The 27,042-nt window shown below is 37.9% G+C and overlaps 1 protein-coding gene across 1 annotated transcript; it reads left to right on the top strand.

Annotated features, from left to right (window-relative positions):
• The first annotated feature begins 7,199 nt into the window (after positions 1–7,199).
• On the top strand, positions 7,200–26,870 carry CLDN17 (claudin 17). The gene is made up of 2 exons (XM_017541952.2): positions 7,200–8,179; positions 26,355–26,870. Exon 1 carries the CDS (start codon positions 7,442–7,444, stop codon positions 8,114–8,116), a length of 675 nt encoding a protein of 224 aa, XP_017397441.1. The 5' UTR covers positions 7,200–7,441; the 3' UTR covers positions 8,117–8,179; positions 26,355–26,870.
• The last annotated feature ends 172 nt before the right edge of the window (positions 26,871–27,042 follow it).

The raw sequence follows: 27,042 nt of genomic DNA, 5'->3' as shown, positions 1-27,042 counted from the left end.
ATCTGAATAACTTGTTTACTCATGTGGTCTTAAAAATAACCTTTGACTGGAATGGCCCTTTTGGGGAAGGTTGACCAGGGATATTACCCACTAATGATGTTTGCCTTGGGCAACAGAACCTGAGCTTCAATTTCTTCACTCCAGTGGTATGACTCAAGCCTTTGTCAATTAAACTTTGCCAAATAAACACAAGTCTCTCTGGATGGCGGGGGTTGGTGGTTGCAACTGTTTACAACACTCTCCAGGGAGTCTGTAAGCAGTCATGGACCCTCAGCTGCACTGGCAAAGCATAATATCTTTGTGTCAATGTACTTTATTCATCCATCACTGGGTCAGGGTCTGCAGGACAACCCTTGCAGGTGGTGACCCTCATAAGAATAGAATAGGATAGGATAGGATAGGATAGGATAGGATAGGATAGGACAATGTACACAAGTCACTATTCTTATAGAATCTGTACTCCAGATGGGAAATGACTTAAATAAATGTGAACAAAATGTATATATATATATAGAACTTGTGAAAAAATGCTGTGGAGAAAAATGCATAGTACTATGAAAGACTAAAACAATGGCAGGAATGGGGATTTTATTGAAGTTGATATGATCTGAGAATTCAGGGAAATTTTCTCTTATAACTAAGTTTGGACCAAAATCTGAAGGAGAATGAATAAATATTAAATGGACAATGTGCATGTGTTGACATGAATATGGAATTGAGAAAGTACTTTAGGTAGAGGGAGCAGATAAATGAAAGTCAATAATAGAATGAGCAATAACAGAGTAGGAGTGTGTATGTGTGTGTGTGTGTGTGTGTGTGTGTGCATAAATATACTTAAGTGCAACTTCAACTCAGCCTAATGGGCATCCGGTTAAAGTTTTTTGACTCATTTGTACTTGTTAAAATTTGAACTGGCTACTCTGGGAGACAGGAAATTCTCTTTCAAAATGGGCCAGGCGCAGTGGCTCATGCCTGTAATCCCAGTACTTTGGGAGGCTGAGGTGGGCAGATCACCTGAGATCAGGAGGTCAAGACCAGCCTGGCCAATACAGCAAAACCTCATCTCAACTAAAAATACAAAAATTAGCTGGGCATTGTGGCAGCACCTGTAATTTCAGCTACTCAGGAGGCTGAGACAGAAGAATTGCTTGAACCCGGGAGGTGGAGGTTGCAGTGAGCCAAGATTCTGCCACTGCACTCCAGCCTGGACAACAGAATGAGGCTCCATCTCCAGAAAACAAACAAACAAAAGAACAAAATAGACAAACAGCAAATTGTAAAAATGTTTGAACATTTTCCAGTTTGGAACTCCTGAAAGGTGAGACAAGGCAAAAGGAGGATGCTTTGTATCCTAATTTTTTCACTCGGGCATTATACCACTACTCCTATTCATTTCAAGCTCATGCTGCAAGTAAAACTAACACATTTTTACAGAAGAAAGTAAAAAACTCCTCAACCTAAATTGATTCCCTAAGACCTCAGTACAAGTCTCAGGAGGACATAAGAATACAATTAGTCAGCAGCCCTTATTAGCAGATTCCTCTCACCGATTATGATCTAATCAGAGATAATTTGTGGACAGGATGGAGATTATGGATTCTTGCATATGTATACAGCCCAGATTGTCCCTGAGTGCTCCAAAACATCTAATTCCTATAGATTATTTTCTTGTATGGCTCACAGGCAGCTCAGACTTCACACCTAAAAGCTGAACCCTTAATCTTTTTCTGAAATGTCACTCGTCCTTCAGTGTCTCATGTCATGGTAAATGCATCTCTGAGTACAATGATGCTCATGTCAACAATACTACAGTCGTCTCTGAAACCTTCCCTACCTCCAGTCCATTACTCACCTTCACCAATTGTAATTCCTTTACATAATGTAAATCGATCCACCCCTACATTGCCCCTACTCTAACCCAGCTTCTATCATCTCTCACTTGGAATATTGCAATAACCTTCTAACTGGTTTCTTCGTATTCAGTTTTGTTCTTTATAATTAATTTCTCCAAAATAGCCATATTGTTTTAGTGGTTGGTGTTTTTTCGTTTTTGTTTTGTTTTGTTTTGTTTTGTTTTGTTTTGTTTTGTTTTTAAGCAGACTTTAGTCTTGATTACGCAAGTCCCATGCTGAAAATCTTTAACTGGATTTGCATTGCTCTTAAGAGATTATTACATATTCATGTGGCTTTGCATATCTGGACCTTGTCTACATTTGTAACCTCACCTCAATTCTCTCACCCTCCTCTGGCTCAGTCTTTCATTTGCATTAGATCCAAGCTCTCTTTGCCTGCAGTGCTTTCACCCAGATGGTCTCTTGTGCCCAGAATTCTCTTTCTCTTACTATTTGCTGAATATCTGGCTAATTCCTACGCAAGCTTCAGGTTGCACTTTAAATCTTATTTCATCAGAATGCCCTTCTTTCAGAGAAACCTTAAAGTTAAAATCATTTCTGTTTATACCCTATATATTTTTTAAGCATAGCTATACCTTATTTTTTAATAATATGTATTTTGGCAATTGCATGTTTTGTATTTATCATGCTCACTAAAATGTAAGCTCCATGAAGACATGGAATGGATCAGTCAGAGGCTAACTTTAAAATTGGACAGGGGTCATTCAAAAATTTGTCTCTTGCGTCATGCTAAGGAATTTGGATCTTATTTTATAGGCGATAAATAATGAAAAATTTTAAGTAAGGTGGTGGCATGTAGAGAGTTTGATTCAGCAAGGTTTTATGGCTCTTCAACAGAATGTCTGAATCAGAAAGCAGTAAGGAAGGGCAGAGGCAAGGAGGCTAGGCAAGACATTCTTGAAATGGTACAGGTAAGGAATGTCAAGGGGCTGAACTAAGACATAGCATAAAACAGGAAACATATTTAATCCATTTGAATAAGGTGTTAATCAGTGGTTGGGTTCCCTGGGCATGAGACTCTGAGGCAGAGATTAGTGTGCATTATGTTTATTATGAGATCAACACCTTAAGAAAAGAAGGGAAGAAAGAGGATTGGCCATACAGAGAAGTTTAGTTGGGATGCAGAGCTAATGAAGGTCTCAGCTGACCACATAGTGAGCTCTTGAGCTAGAATATCCCCTGTACTAACCCTATGGGGTTAAGAGGGCTAGCAGTCAGGACCATATTGATGAGTCACTAGATATGGGTTGCATCTATGAATGGGGAATAGTTTGAGTGACATGCCTAGTTCTAGTTAATACCAGAATAAGGCTGAGAGCTGAGGGTTTTCTGCCCACAGCACTCTAAGGAGCTGGAGTAAGATATCTGCGTAAAACATTGCAGTGTCTACTATAGGCACATGTTTATTAAAGAATAAGAGAGAAAAATGAGCTGAGGGTAACAAAGAGAAACAGGCTTGGGCCAAAGACAACAAATTCAGAACTTGTAGTCTGACAGGAGGTAGACAATGCTGTGCAGACATAGGTGAGGTGTCTTAGGGAGAGTGTACTGAGTGAGAAGAGTATCGAGGTATATCAGAAGTCTGGAAGAAAACAAACAAAACAAACATGGCAAAGGGCACTTAGAGAAAGAAGAGTGAGAATGCGCAGGTGGAGAATTAGTAAGGATGACAATGCAACACAAACAAAGGAGACAAATATTGACAGAAAATCTTTCCTGGGTGTTTGCTCAGGACCAGGTTCTTTGCACATATTCCATTGAATCTTCAAGGTAGCCCTGTAAATTTGATGTTATTCTTATCCTGATATCGTAGAACAAGCACTTTTGGGGGGTTCAGAAACATGCCGAAGATGGATGGCTAAGGCATCAAGCCAAAACTGAAACAACTCTCTCTCCAGATCACATGCCCTTCACTGTCTCCCATTAGAAGATAGTCGTTTGGCCGGGCGCGGTGGCTCACGCCTGTAATCCCAACACCTTGGAGGCTGAGGCGGGTGGATCACGAGGTCAAGGGATCGAGACCATCCTGGTCAACATGGTGAAACCCTGTCTCTACTAAAAATACAAAAAAAATTAGCTGGGCATGGTGGCGCGTGCCTGTAATCCCAGCTACTCAGGAGGCTGAGGCAGGAGAATTGCTTGAACCCAGGAGGCGGAGGTTGCGGTGAGCCGAGGTTGCGCCATTGCACTCCAGCCTGGGTAACAAGAGCGAAACTCCGTCTCAAAAAAAAAAAAAAAAAGAAAGAAAAAAAGAAGATAGTGGTTTGTTGCAAACTTTACTGAAACAATAAGCAGAAATATGAAAGTGTTTTTGTAAAGATAGTCGTTAGGATGTCCGAGAAGTCTATAATATTTCTAGGAAAGTTTTTGTGGGTAGCATGATGACTCAAGGCAGATTTCAATGTGTGTAGCAGTGGGAAATGTGAGAGAGCGCCAGAAGATGTGTAGAGATAACATGAAAAGGAATACAGGTCTGGCAAGAACTTTCATTTTATTGTATTTTATTATTTTTATTTATTTCTATTATTATGTTTTTATAATTTCAACTTTTATTTTACAGATGGCACACACCTGCCATCCCAGCTACTAGGGAGGCTGAGGCAGGAGACTCATTTGAACCCTGAATGTGGAGGTTGCACATGTGCAAGTTTTTTACTGATGCTGACATTTGGGGTGTGAATAAGCTCGTTCCCCAGATAGTGAGCATAGTACCAAATCGCTGGCTTTTCAATCCTTATCTCCCTCTTTCCTTCTCTCTCTAGTAGTCCCCAGTCTGTTGTTAGCATCTTTATCTTCACGTATATCTGATGTCTAGCTCTCACCTGTAAGTGAGAACATGCGAGATTTTGTTTTCTGTTCCTGTATTAATTCGCTTAGGATAATGGCCTCCAGCTGCATTCATGTTATCATAAAAGACAGGGTTTTATTATTTTAAAAGGCTGCATAATATTCCATGGTGTACCTGTACCAAGATGGAGTTTCAAAATAGAAGAAAACCAAGTATGTTTATTTTCTAAGGGACAACTCAGAGAGGGGGAGAAGGTGTCAGTACAATGAAGGGAGGGGATGATCAATAGAGCAAGGCCCACTGAAGAGGTAGAAGGGGATGACATTCATAGAAAGGTTGGAGAGAAATGCAGTATCTTCCCCTAATACAAAGGAGAGAAGGTTAACATGTTTTTAACAATTGGCTTTGTCTGTGAGAGGCAAAGATCAAGAGCTCCTTCGTTATTTATGTTTTTCAGGTTATTCATTTCTTGAGAGGGGAGTGGGAATAAGGTCTCACTCTGTTGCGCAGATTAAAGTGCAATAAAGCAATCACAGCTCACTGCAGTTTTGACTTTCTAGGCTCAGCAATCCTCCCACCTCAGCCTCCCGAGGAGCTGGGACTGCACATGTGTGCCACCACATCCAGCTAATTTTTATTTTTATTTTTTGTAGAAACAGTGTGTCTCTATTTGCCTAGGCTGGCCTCAAACTCCTGAGTTCAAGAAATCCGCCTGCCTCAGCCTCCCAAAGTATTGGGATTACAGATGTGAGCTACCATACCCAGCCTCAGATTATTTTTATATTTAGGAGATATTTCCATATCTTAAACAAACATATGTTTCACTTATGTTTACTTATAATACAGATAATATGCTCTAGCTAATGAGAAAGCAATTAATTGAGAAGAAAAGTTGGAAACTTCCAGGACAAAGTGAACACAGGAATAAAAATGAGACAGAATGAGGAAGAGGAACTAGAATGAGGAAGAGGACCCAGAAGTAACAAGTCAGAGTGATGCTGGAAAATCCTGTCAGGGAGGGAATGGTTAAGTCTATGTTTCAGTAACCATGAATAAAGGGCCAAGCAAACCCTCCATCCAATCTGGTGTTGGGCAACTGTTAGCAACACAGAAGTCATCTGTTTGCTCAATGATTCACATTCCTTAGAGGGGGAGTTCTCAGACCAATCATTTTGAAAACTCAGTGATTTTCACATTCATTAATTCAGTGAGTAGACTCTTCAAATATGGATGTCATTGGACCACCCATTAAATCTTTGGCCTGTAATTGACTGAGATGGAGGATATTTTGCAAACTGTAATGTCTCCCCACCTGGAGTGTGGTTGGTGTGCTTGCTTTGGAGTGTTTTTCATACTTACAATAGATCCCTTGACAGTGGGATATAAAAGAAAAAGAAAAAAGGTCCACTTCTCCCATATGAAGCTTCCTACCACCTCTGGGGAGTGCAGGAAAGTGGCAGTCAAAAATTACAACTTGACTCAAATTTTGAAATAATCTCAATTGAATTTTGCTTCCTTTGAAAACCATTTGAAAAAACTGTAGAAAGGATAGTGTTAAATGTTCACTAGGTTTAGTCTCACTCACATGAAAAGATTCGAAAAATCATCTCTCCTTCCTGTTCTTGAATCACACTAGACAGAGGAGGTAAGCACTGTGAGTTAGAGACCTGGGCTTGTTCCTGGATCAGTTACCACATGGCTTGTCTTAGCCAGACACTTCATACGCCTCTTGTTCATCTGGCAAGTAAGAGTCTTAAATTTGATGGCCTTGAAGATAACTTCTAGCACTGAAAAGTTCTCTAATGTCTGAATTTTAAGCAATTGCATAGCCAATTTCAAGGGCCACTTTTATATTGCTCTATAAAAATGAAAGGTACATGTTTGGCTTTAATAAATGTGATATATTTCAAGCTTCCATTGAAGAAGTATTGAATGAAAGTTTACTTACTAAACATTTTAACAGAGAGAGAGGTGTTACTTAATAGTTAATGTAATAATTAACAGTTCATTCAAATTAATTATAAGGAGCGCTTCTCTATTTTCTTCCTTTCTGGATCTTAAGAATAAACTATGAAATGTGAATTTCTTGCTTAGGGCTCCTCCTAAGTATCAATAGTTCTAGTGGGTCTTGAAACTAACACCTAAACATTTCTTCCTATTGAGACATCTTTATTAAAGCCAGAATTGTTTATCATGTTAAGAAAAAGTGGCTTACGCTAGAAAAAAGTAATAAAGTCCAAAATGTTTTTAAATTACTCTCCAATAAACTGACAAGGTTTTGACATTGTCTTCAGCTGTGCCTTAACACATATATTTATACTTTTATATCAGAGTGATTTTTACATAGGAATTTTCAGCTCTGTAATTAGCAATCCACAATGGAAGCTTTGACACTTAATTACAGCATTACTAAGACAATAATATGATAAATCCTAAAGTTGAATGCAGTATTTCTTGACACACCTCTAGCTACCTTCTTATTGGCTGGGAAACAATTATATATGACTAGTAAATAATCCATACAGAAATGAATGTGTGTGAAGAAAGGCAACATGCATTTACAACAGGAACTTCTAGTTAGGCCAAGTTCAGTCACAGCCACTGATTTGGACTAAAACATTATGGGCACCAACCAAGGAGAACATCATCAAAGCCTTCTCTAGACTCAAGAGCCTTCCACGTTCTGCATTGTGAGCATCTTCTACCACTCCGAATTGGACCAGTCTTCAAAGGAAAGACAATGGTATTTTATCCCCTGCAAATTGCTGGGCTGGTTCTCGGGTTCCTCGGCATGGTGGGGACTCTCGCCACAACCCTTCTGCCTCAGTGGAGAGTGTCAGCTTTTGTTGGCAGCAACATTATTGTCTTTGAGAGGCTCTGGGAAGGCCTCTGGTTAAACTGCATCCGACAAGCCAGGGTGAGGTTGCAATGCAAGTTCTATAGTTCCTTGTTGGCTCTTCCACCTGCCCTGGAAACAGCCCGGGCACTCATGTGTTTGGCTGTTGCTCTCTCCTTGATAGCCCTACTTATTGGCATCTGTGGCATGAAGCAGGTCCAGTGCATGGGCTCTAATAAGAGGGCTAAGGCATACCTTCTGGGAACTTCAGGAGTCCTCTTCATTCTGACGGGCATCTTCGTTCTGATTCCAGTGAGCTGGACAGCCAATATAATCATCAGAGATTTCTACAACCCAGCCATCCACATAGGTCAGAAACGAGAGCTGGGAGCAGCACTTTTCCTTGGCTGGACAAGCGCTGCTGTCCTCTTCATTGGAGGGGGTCTGCTTTGTGGATTTTGCTGCTGCAACAGAAAGAAGCAAAGGCACAGATATCCGGTGCCTGGATACTGTGTGCCAGACACAAATAAGCGAAGAAACGTGGCAATGCTTAGTAAGACCTCCACCAGTTATGTCTAATGCCTGCTTTCAGCTCCAAATGTGGACTATGGTCAATGTGTTTTAGAAATCCTGTTAGAAATTGTAAGTATGTGCAGGCAGGAGAACCTGCTTTATGACTACATTTAAATTGATATGAAAGTTTCCATTTGTTACTGGTGGTAGGAATGAAAATGACTTACTTGGAAATTCTGACTTAAGGTGTATTAAACGTATTTACTATTGTTGGACTCAATCCGTGTTCCAATTTTCATATTCCAAAGCCAAATGTTCCCATCATCATTAGCAAGTGTACAGTGAAGGGCTACGCCTTTTTGACCATCATATATCATCTGATAAGAATCTAAAGTTGAAACTGATAATCCATAACAATAAAACATGTATCTATTCTAATAGCCTATTATTTTTCATCTACATTGTTTCTTATACTACAGACTAACAACTAAGTAATGATCGTTTTAAAATGATTGTCATGGAAAATTCTAAACATCAAATAATAATTTCTAGTTGGATTTGTCAAAATATGAAAATGTCCATCTAATAAAAGGCTTTGTTCCTTTAGAAAACTCGCACACTAAAAATCAGACACTTTAGTGAAAAGGGACCTCTGATTTCTCTTAGGACAATTAAGAAGACAGATTTTAAGGTCTCTAATGTATACCGTTAAACTCACCTTGAATTTTTGTTTAAAGGAAAATAATTTATAAATGAAAAATAATATTTTTTCATAGCCTATTATCTGCACCTCAAGCAAATAGAAGCATCTATCTTGATAAGGCACATCAATAGAAGACTATTAACACTCAATTCTTATCTAGAGGTTATACGGTCCCAATTAGAGAATTGCAGTTTGGGTGTTGAAGGAATGGTTTCTATTCTTTGTTTTATTCCTTAGTCACTGCACAGGTATAAACATGCTAAGCAATTCGAAGAATCAAGGTTATGATTCAGGCAAGTAATCAGGCTAAGATAAATATCTCTTTTGCATTATCTAGTAAACAAATAGGTATGGTGAAGGTATTTTGTTTTGCTTGAGTTACATGCATTATTTTCTCAATTTTTCTTTTCCCATGTGTACATACCAATATCAGGGTTAAGAGTGTGGTGGGTTGGGTGGGGTGAGAGTGAGTGGGGAGTGTTTATGAGGCAAGGTCACCCCTGTGGGTTGCTTCTGAAACTGTCAGATCTTATGAGTCAATCAATGTTTATAAGTTCAGTTTTAACTCTTCAAATATTGTGCTTATTTTGTAATAAACTTGTATTTGATTTTGTGTATATAATTGCAACGAGAAGCTTAAATTTATTCACCAAATATTTATTGCATGTTCATCCTTATTATACTAAAATAAAATAGTTTCATATTACAACGATGTTGATCTATGTAGCTGTGGGGTCAATTAGAATGAATTTCTGTCCTCAAAACATCACCTAGTAACTCTGAAGCATTAAATCAGTGATAACTCAAGACTGGATGTTAATATCCAAACTTCTCTCCATTCTGCCAACCACCAGCAAGACGTCAGTAGGTCAAGCCCCTGGTAATATAAAACTGTATTTAAAACACTGGTAATATTAAATGATAAGATCACACAAGTGTAAAATCTTCAAAGATTAGCAATAAAAATAAGAAAAACAGTGATTAAGATGAATTTTTCTTCAGATTTTTAAAAATCAGATTCAATTCAAAAAGACCTAATATTGGGTATGTTGGAAAAGAGTCATTTGTCTTTTATAGTCAAATAAGTAAGCCATCAAGACAAGCAAGATATATACCTAAAAGTTGTCATAGAATCATTTTTCTTACCTATTGGCTCACCTAGAAGTAATTAGCTTTACAAGAATGGATTAATCAGCCTAAATGGGTATGTATGTTATTCTGCTAGCCAGAGGATCAAAGAGTAAAAAGGTATAACACTTGGTGCAATTATAAGATAATATTAGCTATTGAATATGTGGCAACATTTCAGGAACTACGTTTTTTGTTGCTTGCCCTTTCATTAATCAATGTGTAGGTTTGGAAAGATTATTTTTCCCTGCTCCACTCTGCTGTAGCAGTTTTCCAATTACACCAAAAATAAATTTTACTAATTTTCAGCGAATTTAAAGATACATTAAGAATGCACAAATTTTTACTACAAAACCAGGTGTGCAAGAAATTTATCTTTATTTTCTAAAATTTAACTGAAGTTCAACTTCTTGAGTACTTCTCCACATATTACACAGTTCTTGGCATCTTCTGCAGGGCTAAGCAGTGCTCCATGGTTTTTTCCAGGGTCAGGCCATGATCATCAGTCCCCGTAGGTATCTGAGAAGATGTCTATTTTATCTGCTCACAGATTATTTTTAGGCTTCTTAGCTCTGTCTAATCTGTCATACTTAGCCATTTTTTTTTTGAGACTTTTTTTCTGGGCTACTTGAATCAGTTCATTTCAACTCTAGTTGTATATTAGAGTTGCTTGGGAAACTTTGAAAAATACCAATATAGCTGGTGTTAAGATGTTCTGCGGTATCATTTTCCAGAGTCATAGCCAGGAACTTGACCTGCTGACCTGGTTACCAGCTATCCATGAGCAGTGGTAGATGCCTACTTCCCAATAAAATGTTTTAATGTCACCTCTGTAACTCTTCTTCTCCTTCTCCACTGTTAAAAACATTGTACAATTTCATAGAGGTTTTCAGAAACAAAATGCATAGACTAAAACTCTTCCAGTCTGCTTTTGCCTTCCATTTTTCTACATACTGAGTGAAATGCTTTGCTGACCACCTTCTGGAATGGGCACCAGGGAAAGATGGAAAATATAAGGATAGAAAAAAACTAACACCACAAAATATTATTTAATCACACATGGTTGAAGATGTTTTAAGAGAGTAATACTTTTGTAGTTTACATATTTAATTAAATGCACAAATTTTTTCATTTGTAAAAAATCTTGCTGTATTTAAAAGTGTTTTGTTCGACTGTTTTGATATTTGTAACCACCATGTGCTGCAGTGTAGATATCATCACCAAAAGATGCCAAGTAAAAGAACTGAGACATGCAAAGCTATCTGACTCAACCAAGTCACACAGCTAAGATGCAGAAATCAAGAATTCAACCACAGGGCTAAGTTGTGATTTGATAATAATTTGAGGAATGATCAAAAAACAGTATACATACAGCACAATGGTTTGAGGTTTTAACTACTGTACATCCCCTTTTCCCCCAGAGAAGAGATGAAACTATGGAATTCAGAAATGTAAAGACAGTTATTGGTTTTTAAGTATGAAAAGCATAGATTCTTAGGAAATCATGGGCCAAGAATAACATGGTTATCTTTAAGATTAAGAGTATAAAATGATGTCCTTGGATGAAGGTGAAATCATAAGGAGCAGAGTTTAGAGGGTCTAGATATCAGTTTGTTCCAGGAAGTGGCCTGGTGGCCACTCCCTAGTTCAGTTCCTAGGGACTGGGGCATAGGGGAATAATAAACTCTCTCAGACAGATTCGAGAATCCAAGGGCAGAAATCATCTGTGTCCTGACTCAGGTGGAGCTGAGGATGTCGATGAAGTATTCCCTGTGATCTCACAGTGCTGGAGGATAAAGGACATCTCTGTGATGTATTTAGTCTGACAGCCTAAAAGATAATCTTGCCAAGTTCCCCACAGCTGGAACACCATGGGAGCAGGAGAACATTTCCTACCCTCCTGAGATGGGCAGAGAGCATGCCAGACTCAAAAAGGTCTAGTGCCTGGGACTAAGTGAGACACAGCAATCATACACATGGACAAGTGGCTGGCCCATCCATGCCTGCGTGCCTTCAGATCCACTCCTTGCCACTCCTCTGTCTAATGTGTATCCTATGGAGGTTGATGCTTATGGTTGGGCAGTGTGTGCCAAGAGCTTACGGTAAGAGTGGTCCTCCCCAGGTATACGCAATAGGAGGAGGCTCTCTCTGGAAATAATTGAAAAGCAAAAATAAAACCTACTAAATATTGGGTCTGCTCTTTATTGTCTTCACATGCTGACCATTCTAATTAATGTTAGTGATAAAGCACTTGATCAAAACAAAAAAATTGTAATTTCTTGATGTAGGTTCCTAACCATCATTGTCATTACTTTTCAGAGAGGTAGGCAGTGTTATGGGCCAAAGTGTGCCTTCCCCCCATTTATATGTTAAAGTTCTAAACTTCATATATATGAAAATGCAACTGTATTTGGATATAGGGTAATTAGGTATAGAGGTAATGAGGTTAAAATAAAATTATTAAGGTAGGATATTGAATATGACTGGTGTTCTTATAAAAACATGAGGAAAGTTGGACATAGACAGGTACAGAGAAAAGGTGATGTGGAGACACATAGGGAGAAGATCACCATCTGTAGGCCAGGGAAAGAGGTCTGGAACAGCTTCTTCCCTCCCAACCTTCAGAAGGAACTAAATCCTGTGGACACCTTGATCTCAGAATTCTAACCTCCATCATGGTGAGACGTGTGGCAAGGCAGCCCTAGCAAACTAAGATAGACGGATAGGCAGATAAGTAGATAAATAGTTGGATAGTAGGTACATAGATAGGGAGACAGATAGATAGATAGATAGATAGATAGATAGATAGATAGATAATTGATAGACAGAGGGCAGATATATGATATATGGATATTATATAGAGAGATGATAGATTGGTCGATGAGAGATGATAATGATTGATAGATGATAGAGGATTAGACAGATAGATGATAAAGAGATGTCATCTGTACTACAAATGAATAGACAGAGATGCTATCTATACTACTGTGTGCCCTGACACACGTGGACTTGGCTTCACAGGTTTGTTGCCAAAGTTAAAGAGTTTCTCCTGGATTCCAATTCTGCAAGGATGATTTTCAAATAGGTTTTCTGCAGCCATTCTGTTTTACTGATTTAATTTTTAAAATACAAATAAAATACAAATTTTAATTTTTAATAAATAAAATTAAATTTTTATTTAATTTTAAAATACAAATAAAACCTTCCAGTCATGATCAAACAGAGTTCTGTTCTGTTTCCTTGTCTTTGCAATTTCTGTGCTACTGAAATGGGAGGCATAAATTTTACACTGGCTAGCTTGAGTGATTCTAACCTGTATGAACCCCCTGGAATTTCTTCAGAGTAATGTCTATAAAAATGTTTATTAAAGTATAGATAATAAAAATGTGTTAACTTAAAGCTTATTACTGAAAATTATTTCTCTTGCAGACGAGTGATATATTTGCTCCGGGAGTCAAATACACTACATAGGCTACTGAGGCTGTTTTTCCCAAGCTCCTGTGCTCAGCTGCCACCTGCTAGGTGAGAGATTGGAGGGCAGGGGTGCCTCCAGCTGTATCAGAAGGGCCCAAATGAAGCCCAGGTTCTGCCCTTTGCCAGGTGAACCCCATCTCCTGGGTCCAGCAATACTGCCTTTTCCTTCATCATCTGGGAAGTCACAGCTTTCTGCTGTTGTTAGCATACGGGAGGCTCTATAATCCTCTCTTTGGTTTCACAATCTCCCTGTAACCTGTGTGAGCAATTTCCTCTATTAAAGTCCACTAATTTTAATATCTAGAATAATTTTGGTTGTCCTCATCTTATTTAAAAGGTACAACTGAAAATCATACTGAAATGGGGGCTTCTCAGCTGAATCCAAGCTGAACAACTAACGATTTTAAATAACAGATCAATGATGTGGTTTGACATGAGCCCACAGAATTTAGATTCAAACCTGGGAAAATTTGGCACCCTCAGAGAGTAAGATGAAGTTTATTTAACATGTAGGCTTCAAAAAAAAATTAAGTTCAGTGTTTAAAAAATGTTCAGTAATGCATGCCAAAACACTACAGGTAGGAGATGGCAACAATTTGCTGAGAAAATGAATTATTGATGAATCAATGAAGAAAGAAAGTAATAAGCAAACCATAATGTGAGCCACCTTAATCTAGGGAAAATCAGAAGTTCCATTCCTCACTGGGTCTAAGGAGTTTTGTGTTTTTAGTATTCTTTTAGTAGGATTATTTCCAAGAAAATAGCTAACGGATAAATTTTGCCCATTAAGAGGCTGTTGAGGATAAAATCTGATACAAAAAATAACTTTAGGTCTGAACTCAGATTACAGTTAGTTAGTAAAGCTTAGAATTTGCTAGTAAAAGTGACTAGTAAAATATTTGGTAAAAAGTAAATTATGAAGTGGGCATGACTATAGCAAAATGACTAAAACTCATACTGCCACAAAGATGTATCAGACATTTTATCATGTTTGGGCTGCTTGAGGGACAAAGAATGCTTTTCTCAGGGAATAAATATCCCCTTACACTCTGAATAACTAGATTAATTGTGGGTATGGGTTTGTTAGGACAAATTTGTCAAACAGATACTCAGAAAATAAGTAGATGGCATATAATAAGGGAGAATTAAAAGTATAAAAGACAGCTCATAACCAGTAGAGAGTACAACCAGAAAACAGGAGAAACAAACAAAAAAAGGGAGAGAGGAGAGATTGCAGAGACTGAAAGAGAGAATTTCAGTGAGTACAGAGGGGGAACAAAGGACCTTCAGGTTCACTACGAGGAAAATAATTCTTAAAGAACTGATATTTAATAGGCAACGAGTATTGTCAGAAGGATTGGAGACACACTGCCATGTATAAAGACCCTTTTCCATTCCCTCCTCCTTAGAACTGACAACTTGGTCAGAATTGTAGAACTGTGAGACTGAAAAGGATCATGAGGAAACTGAGGACAAGAGTGGTAAGCCTGTCTGGCTAACTCCTTCTGACTTCCATGTCGGCCTCACTACAGTCATTGGTCATTATCCAGACTGAAATCAGCCGGTCTCAGGAAAGACCTGCCCTTCAACTTTTCACTCAACTTCTGTTGCATCAACAGTTACTCCTCTTGTCTAGTCCATCATCCTCAACTTGAACTCAGACCCATTACCTTTGAGCTGCCATTTGTATTTCATTCTGCACCTCCTGAAATATCCTCTATGTTTACTGCTCTAAAAAGGTTGGATTCATTAAGATTGCCAACATTTGTTTCAATAAACTTGCTACTCTTTTTCAAGCCTTTCTTAATTTTTTCGTTAAATTATTCTTAAGAATTCTTTTCTTTAGGGTGTTGGGAGGCATATTTTTTTTATTCCTTCCCTAGATCACATATACACTTACTTCCTTTGAGAACTCACTCATTCCTGTTATTTCAACTGCCAGCAATCAGCAAATGGCTTAGCAGAAACGGCTCTGGATTGGGAGATTTGAGTTCATTTGGTGGCTCTTTCAACAAACTGAACTTCAGTTTTCTCATCTACAGAGTGTGGAAAGGGTTAAACATTTCCAACATATACTGCATGCTTGGAATTAGACATATATATTGTGTGTATATATACCAAGTTAAATTTCATATAAACTATATATATATATATATATATTTTAATTCTCATTATTACTCTTCTTCTACGGGTTAAAGAAAACTGATACTCAAAGAGGTTATATAACCTTTCCAGGGATACACAGCAAGGTCACTGCACCTGCCAGCCATAACAAGGCATCTTGAAAGCGCATGCTCTCTTCTATGTAGCCCCCTTCCTCCCCATATAAGGAGGATAGTAACCACTCTCTTTACCTGGAAGGGCTGCTGAAAGGATAAAATGAGACAATGCCTGTGAAAGTGTTTTAATCATAAGACATTATGTAAATGTAAAATATAATTACTATTATTATCTCCCAGCAGTCCAGGTTTTAAGCTCTTTACATTTCTCTTGCTTTTTCTATCCATAGAACATTTCATTTGTGTGCCCTTTTGGCCTTAAACTTTAGCAAAAATAATATTCATTATGTTTTCCTAAGCTTAAAATTTTACCAATTTTCTTTACCTTCATAAGTGTCACAATTCATTTAGTCTTCTAAGACCCAGATGACTGTATGTAGATACTGGCTTAACTCCTGTTTTCCTGGAGTAATAATTTATATATATATATATATATATATATATATATATATATATAAAATAAATAATTTTCTTTTTCTCTCAAAAATCCAACTTTGGATGATAAATCATGTGTTCACCTAACATCCCTTTAGATGCCTCCTGCTATGGTCCTTATCTTCTCTATTCTTGCTCATTGTGTTCTAAAACATTACTGAACATTTATTCCTTTCCTATTTACACTCACAAACTTTAACCCAATGGCTAATTGTCTAGCTTACTGAGATAGACCTCTTTCCCGTCTTCTCATCTTGTGTATCCCTCTCTTCCATGTTTTATATAGAGAAGCATGGATTCTCACCTCTAACAGTGGCTATCATCATTTCACTTCCTTTATTAGAGCTCACAGGCTTTTTGACATAATTTCAATCATCTCTTATCTCCCCCTTACTTTTTTCCCTCAACTCCCTCTTTACAATGACACATAACTACTTTGAACATACACAACTGGGTTCAAGTTGTCTTATATTCCATCAATCACATATATGTTTACTTGAAATCTGAAGCATACTTTTGGTGGCTTCATTGCTTTTCTAAACTCTGCCTTCTCGAAGCCACCCTCCCTCACCCTGTCTCCTCTATTTTGATAGAATACAAATAGCTGCTAATCATTTGCAGTTTCTTCCATCAAGAGGTGGAGTCTACTGCTGCAGACCTAGACTCAGAGCTGGCCTAATGACTTGCTGTAACCAACAGAGTGCGAAGGAAACTTTCTAACTTGTAATGCTCCTACTGTTATTAATCCAGACTATGCTGGTAGAAAATAAGAGGTCAGATAAAGAGAGATCCATTCTTTTAAGCCATCTGATGTGGTTTGGTTTTGTCCTCACCCAAATCTCATCTTGAAATACAGCTCCCACAAGCCTCACGTGTCATAAGAGGGACCCAGTGGGAGGTAATTGAATTATGGGGGTGGTTAATCCATGCTGTTCTTGTGATAGTGAGTGAGTTCTTATGAAATTTTATGATTTTACAAAGGGCAGTTCCCCTGCACGTGCTCTCTTGCCTGCCACCATGTAACATGTATCTCTGCTCCTCCTTCACTCTCTGCCATGATTGTGAGGCCTCCCCAGCCGTGTGGAACTGAGTCCATCAAAACTTTTGCTTTATAAATTACCCAGTCTCTCAGACATGTCCTTACAGCAGCATAAAAATGGACTAATACACTATGTCAATCATTCTAGCAATCCCATGTGAGGTCCCTGACATATGAATGAGCCCTGACAAACTGTTTGGAACAGAGAGAAGCTATCCTAACTGACCCAAAACCAAATTACTGCCTCATAACATTCTTAGCAAATATTATAAATGTTGTTTAAAACTTTTTTGGATTGACTTTATTTCAGTAATCCCTTAATATTACTTTTTATATATCAATATCAATATATATTTTTTTGTTTTCTACTCTCTGTACTTCTTTGCATCTACAAGGATGTTTTTGATTCTTTTTTNTCTTGCTCCCTCATCCATGCTGGAGTGTACTGGCGCAATCTCAGCTACCTGCAAACTCTGCCACCCTGGTTCAAACAATTCTCCGGCCTCAGTCTCCTGAGTAGCTGGGATCACAGGTGCACACCACCACGTCCAGCTAATTTTTAAAATATTTTTTGTAGAGACCGGTTTCACCATATTGACCAGACTGGTCTTGAACTCCTGACCTCAGGCGATTCACCCACCTCAGCCTCCCAAAGTGCTGGGATTCCAGGTGTGAGCCACCACACCTGACCTGTTTTTGAGATTTTAAGTCTGCCAGTGCCTTGCATGAGTGGCCTCTGTTCATCTTTGTACCAATCCTGCACAGCAGATGTTGCCGTCATTGGTTTATGAACGAGGACACCATCACCAAGAATATTAAGTAACATAAGCTTTTTGAATCCATACATAATTTAGATCAAAATTGAAATTATTCATTTTTGTGATGTCAATCACTTATATAATAAATATTTCTTCCTTGTGTATAATGAGAACTATAAGACTTCCCACACCACAGAGAAGTCACCGCAAAAAAAAACGTGAACAAAATACATGAAAGAAACAAAGCAATACAATGCAAATTCTCTTAACTGCCCTCAGGAGATCCGAGTGCACTAGATGTGCAGGGGAAGAGAGCTACCTGGATTAGGAGTGTAAGCAGGGAATGCATCTGGAGGGACACTGGGACTGGCTTGAGGAAAAATGGGATTCCCAGTGGTACAAATAAGTGAAAGAAAGTTTGTAAAGATGGCACAAGTAGAGCTTTAAATATGGAAATCCTCTAGATGTGTCCCTTGACATTTAGAACTCAGGCATACAAACAGGGGCAATCTGAGATATGTCTGGAAAACTTTAGTGTTCAGAACATGAAGGACTTTGAAAACTAGGGTGTAGAGTTTTTTGTTTTGTGATCTATCGAGGAATTTGCACAACAGTCATATTATTTCAGTTGTTGGAAAGCTTTCTGTAGCATTTCAATCAACTTTATTATTTTATGCCCATATTACATTTTCTTATCTCTAACATTTAAATCTTTGAAAGGGTATCAGGTCTTCATCATTGATTAGTAAACTCTTCAAAGCCATCAATATATTAACAAGCACTTGATGAGCACAGACTTCAAGGAACTGGATTAGATGTGAGACATTTTAAAACAAAACTGTTAGAACTATGTCAAACCAAAATGCTGCACAGCAAACAAAACAATCAACACAAGGAAAAGGCAACCAACAGAATGGGAGAAAATACTTGCAAACTATTTATTTGATGAGCAATGAATATGCCCAACATGTAAAGAACTCATACAACTTAATAGCCAAGAAAACAAACTGAAAATATGACAAAGGAACTGAATAAACATTTTCCAAAGAAGACATAAAAATGGCCAACGCCGACATGAAAAGATACTCAACATCACTAATCATCAGAAAAATGCAAATTTAAAACAGAATGAGACACACTTCACACCTGTTAGAATGGCCATGAACAAAAAGATGAAAGTTAACAAGTGCTGGCAACGGTGTAGAGAAAAGAAAACCCTTTTCTTACCGTATTCTAGTCATTAAGGTTTCAGGGATTTTAGTGCCAGTTATTAACAAAGATAGCCTCCTTACTTTTAGAGAACACACATTCTCCACAACCCTTAAGACATTTATATCTCATTAGATCTGTAAATTACTGGATGGTCCTTCATCTCTAATTAAGGTTGATAGGATCTGCCTAACTTTCAAGAAATTTCAAGCATCTGTAAGCTAATAGGGGAGTGTTTTGGGGAGAAATGGAATACATTTACTGTATGCATGTCTTAAATCTCATTGACTGCCATTGTTTCCCTATAATGACTATATCAGAAACAACCTGGAATACTTGTTAAAATGCACATCCCTGTGCCCCATCCTAGATGTATTCAGTTAGATCATCAGGGATGGGGCCCAGCATCTTGGATCTTATACACACTCTAGAATAATCTTATGCATATCTTATAGTTTGAGGAAGACTTGCCAAAGGCAATAGGATGGATAAGCCTGTTTTCTCCCTCACTTTGTAATTATCTGTAAACAAAAGAAATAGGCTTTGTAGGTGTTGTCATAGGCATTAGTCTAGTACCCACTCAATTAGTTTAACGATCTACTCTGAATTTCAGCGAGCTCTTTTGAACCAGCCTTATTATTGTTTCTTCTTGCTTTTGGTGGATTTGCTACTGTATTTTCAACACCATTTCAAGTGCAAATCTACACTTCCAAATGCCTTCAATAACTACTTATGGCAGCTAGAAGAGCAACTTTAAATGGATGTTTGCAGGTGTCTCCCCATAAAGACTGCTATTGCATCAGTTCTACTGGAGTTATTATGGTTTACAACAGGAGTTTAATTTAGGGGAGTTACAAATGTGCAAGACTCTGGGAAAGAAACTTGAAAGCAATTATCCCTGGATTTTGTTTGGACAGTACTGGATCCTTGAATTTTTGCTGGTTTTCTGTAGCTTTGTCTGCTTCAGAGTTGTGGTTGTATCTGCATTTTGGAAGTCAGTATGAGTCTGTGTTTTTATTAAGAGCCACTAGAACCTACTGGACAAAGAACCTCCTTCTCTTCATCATATCAATCTCTTAAGCTCATCACTGATACTCATTATACATATATTATGAATGCATGCAGTGTCTCACATTCCAGAAGATCTAATCATTTAGCTAGAGGGAAAACTAAAATATGTGATATAAATATTAGCTGAAATCAATTTGTCTGGTGAGAATTAAGTTAGAAAAAAATCCTAACATAGGTGTGTTTCTGTGTCTCTTTGTTTGGAAATTCCATCATTCTCCACAAGATGTTTGCAAATTTGGATTTTTTTTTTTTAATCACTGTAACTCTGGATCTTAGATTTTACTTCTTGTAGTTAATTCTCTTGTGTTTATAGTCTGCTAATTTACATGTGGATTACAATCCCAATCTCTTCACAAAGATCTACATGTAGCAGCTTCTATCTGGAGATTTTCAAAGAGGGCTTAGGTAACAACAACAACAAAAAAAATGCAAACAAAAACTAATCTTAAAAATGGAATACTAGCTATTTCTGATTGTACAAGCTCTTTAGATACCTGAACAGCAGAAATTTCTCACAAGGCACTTTTCTTTTTTGCCTCCATTTTTTTATATTCTCCTTCACTCTGCTGCTCACGTGATCTTTGGGGTTTTCAATATCCAGGATAGCTTCTAATTTCTTATAGATTTTGGATGCAAATAAACCAAGACACTATTTTGCAATTCTAGGGTTCTGTTTGCATTTTCAAAGATTCCTTCTATCCTCTCCCTTCAGTGTCTGTAAGAAACAGATTGCGTTTTAAATAATGATTGTTTTACCACAAGATAGATAAATAAAATGATAAGTAGAAAGGGAACAGAAGCAAGAATGGTTAAATAGACAGATGCATGGATGGATGGATGGATGGATGGGTGGATGAATGAATGATAGAAGATAGGATAGACATAGATAGATAGATGATAGATAGATAGAGACAGATGAACATGTTTATCCTTCAACACTCTATTTCCAGTGCCTGGAACACTTCTTGGCACATGGTGAATAATATGCATTTATTTAAAGAATAAAAATGTAGTCTCCCTAATTTGTCACCAACTCCTCCATTCATACATTCATTCCACAAATATTTCACTAAGCTTCTTTTTTTATTTAATTGCATTTTAGGTTTTGGGGTACATGTGAAAAACATGTAAGATTGTTGTATAGGTACACACATGGCAGTGTGGTTTGCTGCCTTCCTATCCATCACCTATATCTGGCATTTCTCCTCATGTTATCCCTCCCCAACTCCACTAAGCTTCTTTTAAGTGCCATGCCCTTTTCTAGCTATGAAGTTAAAGCAGTGAATAAAACAGCCAATAATCTTTCTGCCTGTGAAGCTCACATTCTAAGGAGCTTACCCGCCTGTCGGTTCCTCCTGAGTAACTCTGGAACCCATCTCCTATTCTTTGTGGCCAGATCTTCATCTTCTTTTTTAACTGGATGAATGAGATAGCCTTCTGATATTTTCCTTTCTTTCCTCTGCAGTTTTGATCCCTTGCAATTCACCATGCTCATTTTAACCACAATCATTTTCCAAGACCGAACTCTGATTATGTCCCTATACTGAATTTCCATCTTTTTTAAAGTTTGAGTTCCATGGCTCAGCATCCAGATCTCTTTATGAGCTCACGCTCATCTAGATTTTTAAAATCATTTCTTCGTGTTCTGAAATACACCTTGAACTTAAAGCCATGATGACTTACTCTCAGTTCTTGAAATTTGCCTCAATACTTCTATTTTCAGCTTTTTGTACGGGTTGCTCCCTCTGCCATTCCCACTCTTCTCTGCAAAGGCTCATCCCTCAGTGTCAACACAAACACATCCTCCTCAATACTCCCTGGACTATCAAACATGAGTTAGGAATTTTGTTCCATGATGTTCCTGAATGATATACATGACTTTATAATAGTTCTGTTCTCACAGGCTTTATTCTGGACCCTCCTACCCATTACATAAACAGATGAGATTCTTTTCTTTTTTCTTTTTAAAAATGAAAATCTTATTGTGTTAACATTCTCATGTGTACTATCTCACTCATCTATTCTCCACCTATTTCTCTGGTCTCATCTCTCCTAGTTCTTTTTTTGTCCATTGCAAGTAACTCTACTGGCTGGCTTCTCTTCCGGTTTTTGAATACATCATCTTTATCATGGTGTTTCTGTGCCTGTAATGCCTCTTTCTTTCTCTCTCTCTTTCTTTCTTTCTTTCTTTTCTTTTCTTTTTCTTTCTTTCTTTCTTTTTCTCTTTCTTTCTTTCTCTTCTTTTCTTTCTTTCTTTTTCTCTTTCTCTCTCTTTCTTTCTTTCCTTCCTTCCATCCTTCCTTCCTTCCTTCCTTCCTTCCTTCCTTCTCTTTCTTTCTTTCTTTCTTTCTTTCTTTCTTTCTTTCTTTCTTTCTTTCTTTCTTTCTTTCTTTCTTTCTTTCTTTCCTTCTTTCTTTCTTTCCTTCCTTTCTTTTTTTGATGCAGTTTTGCTCTTGTTGCCCAGGCTGGAGTGCAGTGGTGTGATCTTGGCTCACTGCAACTTCTACCTTCTGGTTTCAAGCAATTCTCCTGCCTCAACCTCCTGAGTAGACACCCACCACCATGCCTGGCTAATTTTTGTATTTTTAGTAGAGATAGGGTTTCACCATGTGGGCCAGGCTGGTCTCAAACTTCTGACCTCGTGGTCTGCCTGCTTCAGGCTTCCAAAGCACTGGGATTACAGGCATGAGCCACTGCACCCAGCCTGGAATGCCTTTTTCTAGCTCTACTCATGGCAGACTCATACTCACCCTTTAGGTCTAACCTTGGTTGTCACCTGATCAGAAATGCCTTTTTGGATTACCCCTTCTACAATGCTCTTCTCTGATTATTCTGTATCCTAATACACTATTTAAATCCCTCTTTGCACCACCCATAATATAGATGCATATAGGTTGTTCGTTAAGGATCTCTGCTGATCTCTGGAATGCAAGCATACAAATGGAAATGTGTATCTTTCAACACTCTATTTCCAGTGCCTGGAACATTTCTTGGCACATAGCGATTAATAAACATTTATTTAAAGGATAAAAATGTAGCCTCCCTAATTTGTCACCAACTCATCCATTCATACATTCATTCCACAAATATTTACCATTTTCAGTTCTCTGATTTTAAAACGCAGCATAGTATTTGGCAAATAGTAGGGCCTCAAAATATATCAGCTGAATTAACAAATAGTACTGACCATATGCTGCTATTTGCTTCTTTCTCTCCTACTAGGCTGTGGAGATGCTATGTAATACCATTATCCTATTATAGGTAACTAAGTAGCATTTTATTAAATATAAATGAAACCAGCAAAATCACAACCTAGTACAATAAAGTTACAAAATTATTTTAAATGGAATTAAGAAAATGATGAATAATAAGATTTTTTCTACATAAAATTGTTCAAGTCAGAGCTAGGAACTGTCAATAATAATGAACTGGGACAGGGAACAAAAGTCCTACCTGTGGGTTAGCACAGCAAGCTTGAGTCCTTTCTGCCATTTGGATGACGCAGCAGTGTGTCCTAACACTGTATCCTGTGATCGCTGGCCTGGCTTCTATTGTGCATGGTGGAGATGAAAGAAAATGTACCCATCGTGAGTTGCCTAACAGAGCAAGTGCTTGTCAGGCACTCAGTAAATATCAGCCTCATATTGAAGAAGATCAACAAAATAAATTAATTTTTGTTACAGACTAACATAATAAAATCTAGGCTCAAAAAATGTATTTTTGCAGATTTAGCCTTTGCACTGGTAACTTTTTAATATTGTCAAATTCTAGAAATAAAATGTTATTTTCAGACCATTATCACCATAAGAATGGTTACACAAGTATATAATAAGTAGAAACACATATCTTTTAGTGAAATATAGTGATATTTTAATGTATTTTGTTTTTGAAATTAATATTAGTGTTAACTAATGGTATTTATCAGTTTTCAAAATATGTTTTTGAAAACAGTTTTATGTGGAGGAAGACACGTTTATTGCTTAAATCACAGAAGGGGTACATATTAATAACTAACTCTCATATCTGGAAAGTAAATTTAAATGAGCTTTTGGTCTTCTAGGATAATTAAAAGCATCATTGTGTCTGGGTTTGATGGTTCACACCTGTAACCTCAGCACTTTGGGAGGCTGAGGTGGAAGGATCTCTGTATGTCAGGAGTTTGAGACCAGCCTGGGCAGTGTAGCAAATCCTCTCTACAAATGAAAACAAATACTAACCAAAAAAAATGCAAAATAGAACATGATTGTTTTGTTCAGTATTGGAGTAGCCAACATTCAAGATGGCCCCCAGTGATCTCTGCATCCTTGTCTTTACACTCTGGAGAAGTCCTCTTCCACATGGTTCCATACTTGGTCTGTGTGACCAATAGTGACAGAAGTGATGATAGCATGTCACTTCATAGGTAGATTATAAAAACTCATGCCTTCCATCTTGGCCACTTTGGGAGAAACAAACTGCCATTCTGCAAGCAGATGCCCCAGTGGTCAGAAAGAAAGCCTTCCTGGGTCCACAGTCATTGAGGAACTGAGGTCTAACAACAGCCATGTGAGGGAGCTTGGAAAGGCTTTCTCTAGAAGAGTGGAAGCTTGCAATGAGACTGCAGCCCTAGCTGACACAGCATGACTACACCTCCTGAGAGACCTGGGCCAGAACCACTCAGCCAAGCTGCTCCCAGATTCCTTACCCACAGAAACTGAATTGGACAATAAATGCTTGTTGCTTTAAGTTGGGTAAGTTTTGGGATAATGTGCTACAGATAACTAACACAAGTATCCAATCTGATTTATTCGGTATATTGCATGTCTGAAACTCAGTATCCATGAAAGTAATCTAGACTTCTACACATAGTAAAATGTTTATAAAGGCCAAAAGAAGTAAGTAAAGAAGCAATTAAATGATAAAAAGAAAAATAAGAAATAAATAATTTGATGGTGAAACAGTAGAACTTCTGGTCATATCTCTGCAGCTGTGATAAAGAGATTTTGGAGATGGTGCAGGATTGTGCTGAGCTATAATTCTTCATTAGAGCAGAAGTCTGCACTATAACTTTTGGGCATTTCCTTTTACAATGTTAAAGTTATAAAGGTGTTATAAGTTGTAAGGTGGCTAAATCATATTTATTTGACTACCACTGTCCATTTCAAGTCCTTTTTAGATACTTCTTTTGATTTCTAAACTTTCTCCAATGAGTCTATATTAATTATATATCAGAAAACATAACTATTGGTCAGGTACAGTGGCTCATGCCTGTAATCTCAGCACCTTGGGAGGCTAAGGTGGGAGGATCACTTGAACCCAGGAGTTCAAGACCAGCTTGAGCAACATAGTAAGATCCTATCTCTACACCAAAAAAAATGTTAAAATTCGCCAGGCATGGTGGTGCACATCTGGGGTCTCAGCTCCTTATGGGCTGAAGCAGGAGGATCCCTTGAGCCTGGGAGTTTGAGGCTGCAGTGAGCCATGATCACAACACTGCACTCCATTCTGGGTGACAAAGCGAGACCCTGTCTAAAAAAAAAAAAAAAAATTTTTTTTTCTGTTCACTTAAGTTTTTACATACACACAGGTGTAAGTTTTTCAGCATCTCTGGAGCTAGGAATTGGAAATGAGTAATTCAATTGTCTGTGGTGGATTTTTCCCAAAGGAGATGCCTTAAATCCAGTTCTGGAGTCTGTGTGTTTAAGAAATCTTTGGAACAACTGGAAAAGTGTATCTTGGACAGGTGATTATGTGAAGACAATATGAGAATTTCAACGTTTTTGCCTGCCAGAAGAAAAAGACTCCTCATTCATTCTACTCCAGGAATAGTGTTAGCATCAAATTACAAAGCCACATGTTTCAGCTCAATATAAGAAAAACAAAAGTATGATGTATCAGAAAACACTCAAATATCCTACCTTGTGAAACTGTGAGTTCCACGCCACCAAAACAGGGTAAGCAGATGCTTACTGACTCCTTACTGGACATATTCCATGAGGGCCTGCAATTACATTTCAGTGGTCAAAGGACTGTCTCACCAACCTCACGATTCTGTGATTGTACTGAATCAATTATCAATATTTTAATTTAATTGATTACATGGAATAGCAGTGAACACCTCAGGAGAATCTTTGTTTCAGATAACACTCATTGTTTCATTGATGATATTACTCAAATATATGAATATGTGTAAGAAATCTGCCACATCTGCTTTTTTTGTGTGTTCTAGCTCTACTTCCTTAGCTTCCATGGCTGGGAAGCCTTTGGAGAAGCTGACAGAACTAAAGGAAGAGCTGCAATGAATGAGGGCCTTAAAGGTTGGGCTGGGCCTCAAGGCTTCCAGACTCTTCGTGCTACTCTGATTCTGGCACAGCTCTTCTTGCTCCTAGATGCACACAAGTCTTTTCAATATGGTCCCAAATTTTTATATAGCTAACCCTTTAGCTCCAGATGGAAGGTCCACATCCTTAGAAGCTCAAAACATCTGAAAGCATTGGCCTGTCTTGGTTAAGTTGCATATCATCTCTGAACCAGTGACGATTCCCAAGGAAACAGGAAAAAAAATTGGTGGCTTGCCTTGATCCATGTATCCTTCCAAGAGTCAAAGCACAGGAAGCAGAAAATCAAAAGTTATAAAGCACACATGGTGCCCACAAGCAATTTCAGTCCACAGTAATCTCTTGTCCTTTTCTCTTTCATGATTGTTTCCACTTACTATTTCATTGTATGTAGTTATGAAAGTTATAGCCAAACGCATTGGTGTTACCTACAATTAAAAATACCTGCATATTTATTTTCCCTTTATACATATAAACACATTTTAAAATTTCACTTGCTTTGAGGGATATAATTCTTTGAATTTTAGTTATCTGTGTAGTTTTAAACCAGCATAACAAAATCAATCTGACTGAAAGGTT

This window comes from Cebus imitator, unplaced genomic scaffold (genome assembly GCF_001604975.1).
Source record: "Cebus imitator isolate Cc_AM_T3 unplaced genomic scaffold, Cebus_imitator-1.0 Scaffold138, whole genome shotgun sequence".
NCBI lineage: Eukaryota > Metazoa > Chordata > Mammalia > Primates > Cebidae > Cebus > Cebus imitator.
The sequence above is the reverse complement of the archived record's forward strand: the minus strand, read 5'-3'. Positions and strand labels throughout refer to the sequence as shown.